This window comes from Microtus pennsylvanicus, chromosome 5 (genome assembly GCF_037038515.1).
Source record: "Microtus pennsylvanicus isolate mMicPen1 chromosome 5, mMicPen1.hap1, whole genome shotgun sequence".
Taxonomy (NCBI): Eukaryota; Metazoa; Chordata; class Mammalia; order Rodentia; family Cricetidae; genus Microtus; species Microtus pennsylvanicus.
Window position 1 is genome coordinate 60,620,180 of NC_134583.1, and position 12,742 is coordinate 60,632,921.

General features: G+C 45.2%; 1 protein-coding gene across 1 annotated transcript in view; it reads right to left on the reverse strand.

Moving 5' to 3' along the window:
• Nucleotides 1–10,314, reverse strand: part of Pdilt (protein disulfide isomerase like, testis expressed) — a 33,846-nt gene extending 23,532 nt beyond the window's left edge. Inside the window, exons 1-2 of the mRNA XM_075972035.1 lie at nt 10,178–10,314; nt 2,693–2,892 (exon numbers count right to left, since the gene is read on the reverse strand). Of these exons, the coding sequence (XP_075828150.1) occupies nt 2,693–2,885 (193 nt within the window). The 5' untranslated portion in view covers nt 2,886–2,892; nt 10,178–10,314. The remainder of the gene's footprint in view (nt 1–2,692; nt 2,893–10,177) is intronic.
• Between the last annotated feature and the right edge of the window lie 2,428 nt (nt 10,315–12,742).

Here is a 12,742-nt window from a genome sequence, read left to right on the forward strand (position 1 = left end):
AGGGAGACTGTGTTACCACGGCCATAGGAGGTAAGGGAGACTGTGTTGTCAGGCCATAGGAGGTAAGGGAGACTGTGTTGTCAGGCCATAGGAGGTAAGGGAGACTGTGTTGTCAGGCCATAGGAGGTAAGGGAGACTGTGTTACCACGGCCATAGGAGGTAAGGGAGACTGTGTTGCCACAGCAGAGACCTCTCACGCGTCTATCACATCTCATCGCCTGGCCTTCACCGTAGCACTTTTAGCCACACGAAACGCCCCATACTTCACTTCTGGATCTCCTTGGTGCTTGTCTCTCCTCTCCTGCCTGTACATTCCAGGAGGTGATGTAGTTTAGCACTGTTTCCTCAGGGCCTTCAATACTTATGGGTAAGTAAGTTCATCTTCTGGAGATCAAGGTAGGGGTGCAGAATGGATTGAGCGGCAGTTTGGGTGGAAGACTTGGTTTTAAATTCAGACCAGTGGTGTGACTCTAGGGGGATTATCTAACCTTTTTGAGACTGGTCTGATGGAAAAGACGGGAACCGTGGTACTGAGTTTGATATCTGCAATGCAGGTGTTTGATCAATGTCCATTAAAATCGTCATTGCCATAGTTAAGACCAAGACCCGTTGTCATCACCAACGCCTCATCATGGCAGTCAGTATCCCCATCAGCATCTCCATCACGACCACCATCATCATCTACATCATCCTCAATATTCCCATCATCATACTCTCTATCATCATTACCATCCCCTCCATCGACATCACTGTCTCTAGAATTACCTCTATTCTGCATTAGTTACTCTTTTTCTGCTATACCAAAACACTCTGACCAAAAGCAACTTGGGAGAAAAACAATTTATTTGCCTTGTACTTCTGGGTCATAATCCATCACTGAGGGAAGTCAGAGCAGGAACTCAAACAGGAACCAAGTCAAAAACCATGGAGAAACGCTGCTTACCAAGGACTACCTGTCCAAGGAATGGCGATACATTCCACAGTAGTTTGAGCGCTCCTGTATAGTTAATATAATACCTCCTAGACATGTCCACAGAAAACATTACCTAAGGAATATCTCAGCTGAGGCTTCTCCTTTCAGATGACTCTAGGCTTAGTCAAGTTGGTAATCAAGGCTCTCCTGGAAAATTATCACCATTGCCATTAGAATATCTATCATCATCACCATCTCCATATTACCTCCATCATCACTCACTATTGCCATTAGCCCAGTCATAATAACCATCTCCATCATCTCCTGTAACCCCAAGACAGATTCTTGCCACCTTTGCTTTAGGCCTAAGACATCTACTAATTTTTTCTTGGTCACTTTCTACCCAAAGTAGCCTTTCCTTCTCTCTTTGACTCATTCAAGTTAATTACCACAGAGAAAACGAGGATCCAAAGAACATATCATTCATTCATTCATTCATTCACTTAACATGTGTGGAGACTTACGATGTCCCAACAGTGTCAGATCTAGGGATCAAGACAAGGATCGCGCGTGCCCTGGAGCGCGCCAGTTCGAAAATGCTGTTGAGGTGATCTGGGCCACTGGAAGGAAGGCTGAGGAAACCGGGAAAAAATCCTACCCAGTCTAAACAGGAATGAAAGAAGTTTCCACACACGAAGCTTAAACCTCCCAGCCCAAGTGCAAAAGTGAAGGATGGATGCTACAGGGCAAAGGGCGTGATGAAAAGGCCTAGAGACTTGAGCCAGAATACTCCATTCTGACAACTAAAGCTGCGTTCTAGAAACCAGTCCCTCTGAGTGCTTGGCAGAGAGCACATTGGAAGGAGCCTGGAATCCACGGAGGAGCCTACCTTGGGGCTCAGGTGGGGAATGGTGAGAATGAAGCAGAGGCAGTGACACAGGGTGTGGAGAGATTTGGGGACCACAGAGTATGAGATGCAGAACCCACAGGATTCCACGGGGCCATATGAGGCCACAGCAAATTTGGGGATGACCTTGAGGTCTCTAACTGTGGAATGGAGTGTTTGATGGCATCATGAGTGCTCACAGGACATTAGAAGAAACAGACAGTCACAACCAAATCCCAAATACTAAGGCTTGATTTAGACTCAGACCTGAGAAAGGAAGGTCCCACTGAGCATCAACCGTAATTCTGGAGTCATCAGAAGGATAGGAGACTGGCCAATGATTTGAGAGTCACTGAGAGGCCCCTAACAACTTTCCTATACAAAAAAAAACCCATTTACCTTTGAGGGAATTGTTTATAATCCTTCCCCAAAATGGTTTTCCCAAAGGCCACTTTAGAAGGCCTACCAGATTTCAAAAACTCATTTTGAATTCAATTGCGTATTGACAGAATCGATGATGGGAACATAATGAGTTTTATTTAAAGCCTCTTTTAGACAATGAAATCTCGGCTGGCATCAAGTGAGGTGTTCGGATACTTTGACTTGTTTGTATTGGTTGCTATCGGAGTAATTAAAAATGTAAAAGCAGGAGCTAAGGGCATAGGTCAGAGATCGAGGGTTAAAGGAGAGAGATGAACTTGGTCTCCCACTGTGATAAAATCAGCTGAGAGAGCAGAGCTTTGCATTCTTATGAGGACAGGCCTTTCCCTGGCTGTGAGTGCTAACATTATTTTTGTGTCTTTCTATGCATTGGATATCATGTAGGACTCCTGCCATCCCCCAGATCAATGAGACAGGTATCGCCTTTCATTGTCAGAGCCGGATATACTCACGGAAAATCACCATTAGGAAGCGCGTCTCATTCAGTGTCTGCGTCAGGCCTGCAGGAGTCAGCACCATTAAGCTTTGGTCCTCCAAGATGTGCACAGGCCGGGAAATGTTAACGCCAGCATCTGTCCCTGGCGAGCCAAGGACCTCAGAGAGGCAAACAACCACCAGCAGCAGCGGCGTCCAGAGAAGTTCCATAACTGGCCTGCAGGGGGCAGAAGAGGAAACAGAGCTCTTCTCAGACCTAAACCTTCCTTATGCCTGTGGGGAAAACCGAAGGAACAGGGCTCACAGCACTCTGCAATGTACACAGCGTGGTAGCAGCCCTACGGCAAAAGACAAGGTTGTTTGGCCAACCTCCACCACTGGGCACTGACTGCAGAGGAGAAGCGAGACGAGCTCCCATTCCTAAGGCCTGGAATCAAACAGCCCATTGGAGCCCACTGTTTTTCCAGCCACGTCATGGGAACTTTGCAGAGATGAGCCCCGTTCCAGAATCCCAAAGTGAGCCTCTGACTGGTCCCCTCCCACACCCCCCTTGATCGATACTGATGCCGCTGCCTGTTCCTCCAACTCTGCCCAGCCCACTGCCTTGTAATATACACTGCATTTGGTCTTTGAAATGTTCTCAAGAGAACATACTGGACCACATAGTGAGTTCCAAGCCAGCCTGAGCTACACGGTACAATACTATCCCAAACAGGCAAACAGCAACAACAACACAAATTGTCAAGTAAATAAATATCTATCCCATGATCCCTCTGTGGAGAAAACTGCTCATTGGTAATGAATTCCCATTATGCTGAAATGTTGAAAATACCTATATGTATTATTTCAAAACAAACACAGATTATAGATATTCTTGAGTTCCCAGTGCTCTTTTCTATTTTATTAAATTTTCATTTATTTTATATACGACCACCGCATCTCCTTCCTCTCTCCTCTCGTTCCTTCCCCTCATCTCCCTTCTACTACCCCTGCCCCTTCTCTTCTGTCTCTGTTCAGAAAGTGCAGGTCTCCCATGGAAGTCAACAAAGCATGGCACATCAAGCTGAAACGGGACCAAGCTCCTCCTCCTGCATCAAGGCTGAGCCAGCATGGGGATTAGGTTCCCAAAAGTCAGCTCAAGTGCCAAGGGCAGGTACTGATCCCACTGCTAGGAGCCCCACAAACAGACCAAACCACACAACTGTCACACACATGCAGAGGGCCTAGATCGATCCCGTTCAGGCTCCCTAGCTATTGGTCCAGAGTCTGGGAGCTCCCATGAACTCTGGCATCTGTCTCTGACCTTGATCCCCTTGGGTGGTACAATCCCCTCCCCTGTCTCTTCGACAGAACTCCAGGAGCTCGGCCAAATGCTTAGCTGTGGATCTCTGCATCTGCTTCCATCAGTTACCAGATGAAGACTCTCTGATGAAAATTAGGGTAGTCACCAATCTGACTACAGGAGAAGGCTAGTTCAGGCACAGACTCCACTGTTGCAAGGAGTCTCAGCTGGGGTCATCCCTGTGGATTCTTGGGAGTTTCCCTGGCACCCTAACCACAAAATACTCCCCATTTAAGATGTATCTTTCATTACTCTCCACCTCCATCTCACCATGTTATCACCTTCATTACACTCCCCTGCATTGTCTGCCCCCAGTTTATCCAGGTGATCTCTTTTATTTCCACTTTCCAGGGAAATCCACATGTCCCTCTTTGGGTCTTCCTTGTTACCTAGCCTCTCTGGGTTTGTGAACTGTAGCCTGGTTGCCCTTTACATTACAGCTAATATCCACTTATGAGTGAGTACATACCATGTTTGTCCTTCTGGGTCTGAGTTATCTCACTCAGGATGAATTTTGTCTGGTTCCATCCATTTGCCTGCAAATTTCATGATGTCATTGGTTTGTTTCCTTTTGTTTTTGTGGGGTTTTTTTTGCTTTGTTTTGTTTTTTACTGCTGACCACATTTTTTTTAACCCATTCTTTAGTTCAGGGGCATCTGGGTCTTTTCCAGATTCTGGTTATTATGAATAACTAACACTGCTATGAACACAGCTGAGCCAGTGTCCTTGTGGTATGATTGAGCATCCTTTGGGTATATGTCCAGGACTAGTATCACTGGGTCTTAAGGTACATTGATTTCCAACTTTTTGAAAAGCTATCATGTCAATTTCCAAACTGACGGTATAAGTTTGCACTCCCACCAGCAGTGGAAGAGTGTTCCCCCTACTCCACACCGTCTCCAACATAGGCTGTCATTAGTATTTTTGATCTTAGCCAGTCTGGCAGGAATAAGATGATATCTCAGAGTCATTTTGATTTGCATTTCCCTGGTAGTTAAGGATGTTTAGCAATTCTTTAAGTCAATCTTGGCCATTTGAGATTTTTTTATTGCGAATTCTCTGTTTAGATCTGTACCCCCATTTTTAATTGAATTATTTGATATTTTAATGTCTAGTTTCTTGAGTTCTTTATAGATTTTGGAGATTAGCCTTCTGTCAGATGTGGGGTTGGCAAAGATCTTTTCCTATTCTAGAGGCTGCTGTTTTGTTTTATTGACAGTGTCCTTTACCTTACAGAAGCTTTTCAGTTTCAGGAGGTCCCATTTATAAATTGTTGATCTCAGTGACTGTGCTGCTATTGTTTGTATATGTATTGTGGGCATACATAGTATGTACACATATTCCTGTGAATGTGTGGGTGTGTGCAAGCTACCATTTGTATGAGAAGGTCAGAGAGGCAATCTCAGATGTCATTCTTCACTTTCTACCTTACTGAAAGCAAGCACTCTGTGTCTGCTTCCAGAGCCCCAGGTCTACAACATGGAGAACAGACCCTACTAGCTGGTAAGACAAACTCACTATCTTAGTCAGTGTCCTATTGTTTTGAAGAGGCACCACGACCATGGCAACTCTTATAAAAGAATTTAATTGGGACTGGTTTACAGGTTCAGAGGTTTAGCCCATTATCATCATGGTGGAGAGCATGTTGGCCTGCAGGCAAGCAAGGTGTTGGAGAAGTAGTTGAGAGTTCTACATCTTGATTCACAGGCAGCAAGAAGACTCTGGGACTGGCTTGGACTTCTGAAATCTCAAATTCTGCCTCTCCAGTGACACATTTCCTCTAACAAGGCTACACTACCTAATCCTTTCAAATAGTTCCACTCCTTAATGACTAAGCATTGAAATATGAGTCTATGGGAGCCATTCTTATTCAACCCCCACATTCCAATTCCTGGTCCCCCATAGAGTTGTAGCTATATCATAACGTAAATACATTCAGTCCAACTTCAAAAGTCTCCATGGTTGATAAGAGTCTCAACACTGTTTAAAGGTCCAAAGTTCAAAGTCTCATTTGAGACTCATGCCAATTTCTTAACTGTAACCTCCTATAAAATAAAAATTTTTTAAAAAGCAGATCATACACTTCCAACAAAAAATGGCATAAAATATACAAAACCATTCCAATAGGTGGGGGAAAAAAATAAAGTGGGGAAATACTGGGCTAAATAAAACCAAAAACCAGTTGGAAAAATTTCCAATTCTGCATCTCCATGTATGATATCAAAGAGCTCTTCAGATCTCCAACTCCTTTCAGCTTTGTTGACTGCAACACACTTTTCTCTCTTGTGCTGGTTCCACTCCCTGTAATCAGCTCTTCCTGGGAGGTATAAAACAACTCTGGCATTTCCAGCATCTTGGGATATCTAACACAATCCAGGTTTCACCTTCACAGTTTCACACAACGGCCTCTCTAAGTTTCCATGTAGAGACGCCCCTAACACATGCCTGAGTCAGCGGCTTTCCTTAGTCTCAGAGGGAGGTTCCACAGCTCCTTTCTTCTATACTTGACTCTACAGATAGAACCATGTGGCCAGAGCTGTCAAATTCTGCTACTTAGAGGGACTGGAACTTAGCCCACTCATTCAAACATTTTCATCAGCTTTCTTTTTTCTATGGTTTCCTTCATTGCTTAAGTTTTTCTGCAATTCCTTTTCACAACTTGGAAGCTTAGATGATTGGGATCCTGCCCTGGAATCACCACTCCCTTTATTCCATTTCTTTATCTGTTTATCTCCTTAAACACAGGACTCCTCCCCATCACACTACCTGATGTTTCCTTCCTCCTCAAACTGTACATTTTGTATTTTTTTTCTTGCCCAGCTTACTCTTTTTCATTATAGATCTGACCACTAATAACCATGTGACACAGTCAATACTAAGCTGTCTTGAAATCTCCTCTGCCAGTGCCATTGATCCAAAACTCTTCAATTTAGCTTCAGGACAAGGGCAAAAAGCAACCACATTCTTCACCAAAATATCACAAAAACAGACTTTAGACCACTTACAAATATTCTTCCCCTCTGAAACTTCCTGAATTGAGCCCCTATATTCAAGATCACCTTCAGAAACACTCTCTTCCATGCTCCTACTAGGATGGCCCATTAAACTGCACCTAAAGTATTCAATTGATTTCCTAATCTAAAGTCCTGAAGCTGACATTCAGCCCATGAGCAGCATGGTTAGGCCTGTCACAATACCCCAGTCCCTGGTACCAACTTCTATTATAGTCGGGGTTTCTATTACTGTGAAGAAACACTATGGCCACTGTAACTCTTAGAAAGGAAAACATTTAATAGGGGCTTGCTTACATTTTAGAGGGTTGGTCCATTATCATCATGGCAGAGAGCTTGACAGCATGCAGGCAGTCCTGGTACTAGAGAGGCTGAGAGTTCTACACTAGGATCCACAGACAGCAGGAAGAGAGAGAGCCACTGGACCTGGCTTAGGCTTTTGAAATCTCAAAGACCTTTCCCAGTGACACACTTCCTCCATCAAGTCCACATCGCCTAATCCTTTCAAATAGCGCCACTCCCTGGTGATCAAGCATTCAAATCTATGAGCTTGTATGGGTCATTCTTATTAAAACCACCACATTCACCTTCATCAGCTGTCACCATGTCAACCTTGCTGTCTCGTTAATTCATTCACTATCTTACTTAGGGCTTCTATAGCTGTTAAGAGATATGACCTTGCCAACTCTTATAAAGGAAAACATTTAATTGAAGCTGGTTTATAGTTTAGAGATTTAGTCCATTGTCATCGTGGTGGGAAATATGGTAGCATGGAGGCAGACAAGGTGCTGGAGAGGGGGCTGAGAGTTTTACATCTGGATCCCTATACAGTAGGAAGAGAGAATGACACTGGGTTTTGTTGTCAGGGTTTCTGTCCTGCCTGGTTCCTGCAGTCATTAAGTCCCAAAGAAATCACACAGAGGTCTATATTAGTCATAAACTGATTGGCCCATTAGGTCAGGCTTCCTATTAGCTTGTATAACTTATAGTAGCCCATTATTTTATCTGTGTTAACCACGTGGCTTGGCACCTTATTCAGTGGAGCAGTCACATCTTGCTTCTTCTGTGGCCGGTAAAGAACTGCGGAGTCGGCTTCCCTCTTCCCAGAATTCTTCTGTTTTCTTTGACCCACCTCTACTTCCTGTCTGGTTGTCCTGCCTCTACTTCCTGCCTGGCTACTGGCTAATCAGCATTTATTTAAAACATAATTGACAGAATACAGACCATTGTCCACACCAGGTTTTGGCTTGAACATCTGAAAACCCAAAACGCATCCCCAGTGATCTACTTCCTCCAACAAGGCCACACCTACTCTAAGAAAGTCACACCTCCTGTTAGTGCCACTCCCTATGAGCCTGTGAGTACCGTTATTATTCAGACAACCACAGTCACTCATTCATTTGTTCACTAAGTATTTTTGACACGAGCTAACGTCCCTTCTAAGCACAGAAGACACAGAAGTGAACGAAACAGATTAGAGTCTTTGTGTTCTGCAAGGAAACAAGCAGGCAAGACAGAGAAGAAACTGATAAGGGCTGAGGGAGAAAAGCAGGCAGGAAAGATTGAAAAATGACAGAGGAAGGTGACAGTGTAGCCTTTAAAGCAGGGTGATGATAGAAAACTTTGTTCAGGGAACATGGGGCTAACGCAAGCAAATAAATGAACTGTTTACATTCTCTAGGAGTGAAGAGGAAATAATCCCTCTCCCAAGCTGTCACTTCCTGTCCCTCTTGCTCTTTCTAAGGGGAGTCCCCTGAACCTAAGCATGCTTCTACATCATCTCTGGGAGATCCTCAAACTCTGCATCCATGCAGGCACTGTGCCTTCAGCTATCTATCCTCTGCCTTGCCTTGCCCGTTCACTACCTGGGTATGGACCTCATTCTTTCTGTCCCTGCCTCTTTCTGAGGCCCGAATCCTTTGTGGGCCCCTTTGGAACCCTCTCACCTGAGCACCTCTCACCTGCTCAGTCCTAAAAATTCCAAGCTCAGATTCAATGTCAGTCCCCAATTCAGGGGAAGTGACTGGAAAGAGACCCTTCCTTAGCAAGAAGAGCTGGCACTAAAGGGGTGTTCTCCAACAGTCGCTGTGTGGGATTTTGTTCACCAGGATTTCACCAAGGCCCCCATATCCCAACTGCCATTGGCTCTTATCCAAACTATGTGATGCTTGATGGTCTTCTATTCTTTGTCATCCTCAATTCCTGACAGACACACAATGGTCAAAGATCTCCATTTTAAATATGAACTAAACCAAGTCATTTCTGTTTCTGGAAAGGTTCCTGTGATCTGCCAGCATAAATCGTTCAAAACTTGTGTTATTCTCTTGGGTCCAATGTCTCTAGACCTTGTCCTTAATGCCCTGTGGCCTCGGTCCCTCCCCCACTGCACCCTAGGACTTTGCCTCTGCCCACAACTTGTTTCTCTCACCCCTTGCAGCTCCTAAGATTGTTAAGAAGCCCCCTTCTGAGAGCACTCACCCAGGGGCACCAGGAGGCACCCCAGCTCAGAAAACAGCCATCAGGTGAGGAGTCTTCCAAAGCCCGCTCCTCGTTCACCTTCCCCTGTAACACTCTACCCTCCGAGTAACCAGTATTTATTTCATATTTCAGTTTGGTTTTGTTTGCTTGGGTACTTTATGCTTCATTTTTGAATTTTCTTTTGAAAGACATGGACACACTAAGTAGCCGAGGCTGGTCTGGAACTCACTTGGTAGCCCATGCTAATTAGATATGCGTGATCTTCCCACCTTCTCCACCTCCCAAGTGCTGAGATTTCAGATAAGGCACCACTGCAGCTGGGTCTTTAAAGTTGTTAAATATAAGCAAACAGAATTGTTCATAGCTGTTTCCCCACCTCTCAGACCCATGCCTGGCCCTGTTTTGATGCTTAGTGACTTGGAGTGACTAGATGGCCTCATTTAATTCCCACAACAACATCTATTTGAGTGGGTTTTCAGTTACCACTCCACAGTACAGTTTCCTGGTGGAGTTTTTCACGAATAGTGATGCTTGACTCCAAACCCAGTAGGTTCCGATTTAAGAGGTCTGGGGTAGGGTTATGCTGAGCCTATAAAGATATTGCACCAACCCTAATGTGTAGCCATCTTAAACAGAAGGCAGGACACCTGTCAATCAGAGCAAGCTCATACCTGGAAGAAGCTGGGTTACTCTCGGACTGTTGGGCCACGTTGAACTAGGGCAGTCAGCTTCGTGGCACCTCAGAAGGGATGTGGGGCTCTGAAGAGCAGGCCTTAAGTTCCCCCTTGTGATGAAAGCAGGACCTGTCTGCTAATGGGTGTTCCCAAGAAACCCTATTTAAGCACATGGAAGCCACAGCTACCTCTGGAACAATGCTCTGAGTTCTGGGGTTCTAGAGAACCAGGCTGAGGGGTTGGAGAAGAATGGGCCATTGTTGAGTAAGAGGGGCCTGGCAGAGCAGCCCTGCTAAAAGAGTGTACCCATGAACACCAGGGACCAGAGATTCTGTGGGACTGAAAGTCAAATTGATTGTAGGGGTCTGGATGTCTACAGATTAGAGATAGAGTCCCAGCACTGCCCTAACCAGTGTGACCATAAACATGTAGTTTACTCTTTCTGAGGCGTGGCTTTTTCCACTGTTCAATGACGTGGAATTCTCTGGGTGTAGAAAGGGTTAAACAAACTGATAGATGCAAAATGAGCAGCTGAGTGTACTGAAGGCATAAGCACCCTCTTCCCTCTCCGCCACTACCCATCTCTGAGTCCTCCTCTCCTCTCCTCCTCCCCCTGTCCTTCTGAAGTACTGGGGATCAAGCCCCGCGCTTTGCACATACTTGGCGAGTACTCTGCCTCTTAGCCTACCACAGAGCCACACCCTTCTCTTGGCTGTCCACGTCAACCTCTTCTTCAAATACGATGCCCATGTTCCTACGGCAGGGCCTTTGTGCTTGCGGTCTTCCCAGTCAGAGAGCTCTTTACCCAGGAATACTCAAGACTCATTCTCTTAGTGTCTTCCAGTCAAATGAAGCTTCACTTTCCCAGTTAGTCCTGTCCTAATAACTTTGCATAACATGGTAACAGCCTCACCCCCATCTTGGGCATTGATCACCTCCTAAATTACACACCATTCCCTTTGCCGAGCACATGCGAGGCACCCAGCAAATATTTGTTAAACAAAAGCTATTTGTGTTATTAGGATGTCATTGTTACAGCCAGAGTTTCCAGCCTTCAGCTCTCTGCTGCCCTTGCTCTTATCAAATACTGGTAGAAATAGAGATATTGAGATTATATCACCTGAAGATAGCTCACTTGTCATATTCCTGGGCGTGAAGATCACATCTCTAGAAATTGCTGCAAATTTAGGCATGAGCTTATTGCCTAGGGCCCAGTAAAGAATCTGTGGCCAATTTATATAGGGAGAAAGAGAGGCTAGGCTTGTGGAAATGGGCCAGGTTGACCTGACCAACAAATGAGACCGGGAGCATGGCATCATTAGTGTTAGGTACCCTGTGTGAGGTTATTTCTCTATGACAACCCCTCATCCACTTCTAGTGTTAAGGAAGATGCTCTGAGGTCTCCCTGTACTGGGGTTTGGGAACTTCACCAGGTTAGATTTTATTCTAGAAACAAAAGCCAAGCACACCTTTTCTTACCTACGGTGTCAGAATTCAGTTTGTAGCCATTACTCATGGAAAAGCCCAGCCCAGTGTCTGGCCGTGAAAAACTATTGAATGAATCTTTGCATTTGCTGCTTGTGAGCTCCACAAATAATCATGAGCTCCCCCAAACACAGAACTGTTCTAAGTGCGGGGATATGGGAGTGCAGAGGATCCCACAGTTATAGCCACATGGAGTTCTCGTGCGAAGGGGATAAACACAGCAAATTAACTAAAAACATACAGAGTTAGAAAGGGGGCTGTCCTAGAAAGGAAAAGCTAGCAAGGAATGGTGGTCCAAGGAGGTGTGGGGAAGTATGGCTGAAGGAGACATCTCTAGTCTGAGGGAGAGCCTTGTGGCAGGAAATCAAGCAGAAAAATGGTTCTCAACCTGTGGGTCCTGACCCCGGTTTTGGGGGGAGGGTGTTTCATCTCAGATATCTTGCGTATCAGATATTTACATTCATAACTGTAGGAAAATTACAGTTAGGAAGTAGCAATACAATAATTACATGGTTGGGGCCACCACACCATGAGGAACTGTATTAAAGGGTCGCAGCACTAGGAAGGTTGAGAAGCACTCACGTAGAAGGAATGGTTAGGCAGGAAGACACAAGCATGCAGCAGTGCTATGCTCAAACGGATCACAGTGGGAAGGCTGGGACACAGATTAACCGGGGATCTTCTAGAGCAGGTTCTGGTGATAGATAGCCACACTAGCGGCATCTCAAGGGCTAGGGAGCGGAGGTTTTTGCTGCTGTTTTCAAGGAAGCAGCTCACTGTGCGCCAGTGTCTCTTAGAAGGCTTTTTATCTAAGTTCAACAGCTTTATTAGATAAGATCCAATTCTTCTTCTTTCTCACCCCAGTAAATTTATGTAGTTGTGCTGCCTTGGCCCCCATCCAAGAGCCATTTCATTAACTCCAACAATCCTGCTCTCATCCTTAGCATTCATTTTCTATCTTTAATCTTGCAGGGGCGGGGTAGGGGGCGGAGTAGGGGGCGGGGTAAGAGCGGGTGGTGGGGGCACTTCAAATAGGAAACTAGGAAACAAGCCAGGGTCTGGGTTTATGTCCTTTCT